Source organism: Buceros rhinoceros, unplaced genomic scaffold, assembly GCF_000710305.1.
Source record: "Buceros rhinoceros silvestris isolate BGI_N320 unplaced genomic scaffold, ASM71030v1 scaffold25957, whole genome shotgun sequence".
In the NCBI taxonomy this organism is placed as follows: domain Eukaryota; kingdom Metazoa; phylum Chordata; class Aves; order Bucerotiformes; family Bucerotidae; genus Buceros; species Buceros rhinoceros.
Window position 1 is genome coordinate 6,067 of NW_010423154.1, and position 1,033 is coordinate 7,099.

Below are 1,033 nucleotides of genomic sequence, written 5' to 3' on the forward strand. Positions count from 1 at the left end.
AGGTCGTGGCAGAGGCAGAATTTGTCCAGGAACAGTCAGCTTTATCCCTATAGGTGTGTATCCCTCTGTCCACCCCTGCTTTAGTCATGTGCGTTCTGTCGTGTCTGCTTGTCCCTCGATGATCGTATTGACACCATTTCCCATGAAGGCGTGCCATGAGTCTGGCACTGAGATGCATTCACGAGTGTTTTTCTGGACTCCTGTAAAAGTGCTTTTTAACAGCTTATGAACGCTTTGTTTCAAAGCCAAAAGAACATTTCCAAGCCATTCACATGTGCAAGAAGTGTGATTTTTACCTTGAGTGAAAGCCACCAAGAGCTGCAAAAAGCTGAGTGGAAAATAGTGCTCTACCTTAACAGCGGGCAGGAAAACCAGCTGGCCGTCACGGCTCGAAGGTGCCACAGCTAATGATTTTGCAGGCTACTGTAGGCCTTTCGTAATAGGTAGGAACGGATTCCAGCCTCTGGAGAACCTCTGTGCCCTCGATCAGTTGCCTGCAGGAAGGAGAAAGTGCACGTATGATCCATCTCTGGCCGGAGCCAGCTCCGCAGCCTCCGGCTTGTGCGGGGCCGTGACAAACGCGGGCACCGCTTTCCTACCGACAGGCTGTGCCCGCTCTGCTCTTTAAAAAGCTGTTCTTCATGATGGAGTTGCAAACGCCATCAGTTCTTGATTAAGTAGCCTCCAACTGGCGTTTTAGGAGAGGTCAAACCACTACGGCTTTATGCAACTGCATTTATTTAAAGAAACAAGCATGGTACCGTGTGCCCCAGCTACAAGCGGCCATCACTTTTGGAAAGAAGAGACACGCTGTCAGAAGTGACAGTGTTAAAAGTGACTCCCTGAGAAACACCTTTCATTTCCTCCCTGCACAGCGCCAATCTGAATCCTGAAAACAGTCTGATACTTTGCAGTCCTTAGGATTTTCATCCTGTCTGGCTCCCATGCTGTGGGACTATGAGCTGTGCTCCTGCAGGCGCCGGCACAGCCATGAGTGCCAGTGGTGCTCTGGAAAGCTTTGCACCGTGTCCCG

The 1,033-nt window shown here is 50.4% G+C and overlaps 1 protein-coding gene across 1 annotated transcript in view; it reads right to left on the reverse strand.

The window, feature by feature from the left end:
- Window positions 1-382: 382 nt before the first annotated feature.
- PPIL6 (peptidylprolyl isomerase (cyclophilin)-like 6) overlaps window positions 383-1,033 on the reverse strand; it is a 9,720-nt gene continuing 9,069 nt past the window's right edge. The window contains exon 8 of the mRNA XM_010140344.1: window positions 383-494. Within this exon, the coding sequence (XP_010138646.1) occupies window positions 383-494 (112 nt within the window). The remainder of the gene's footprint in view (window positions 495-1,033) is intronic.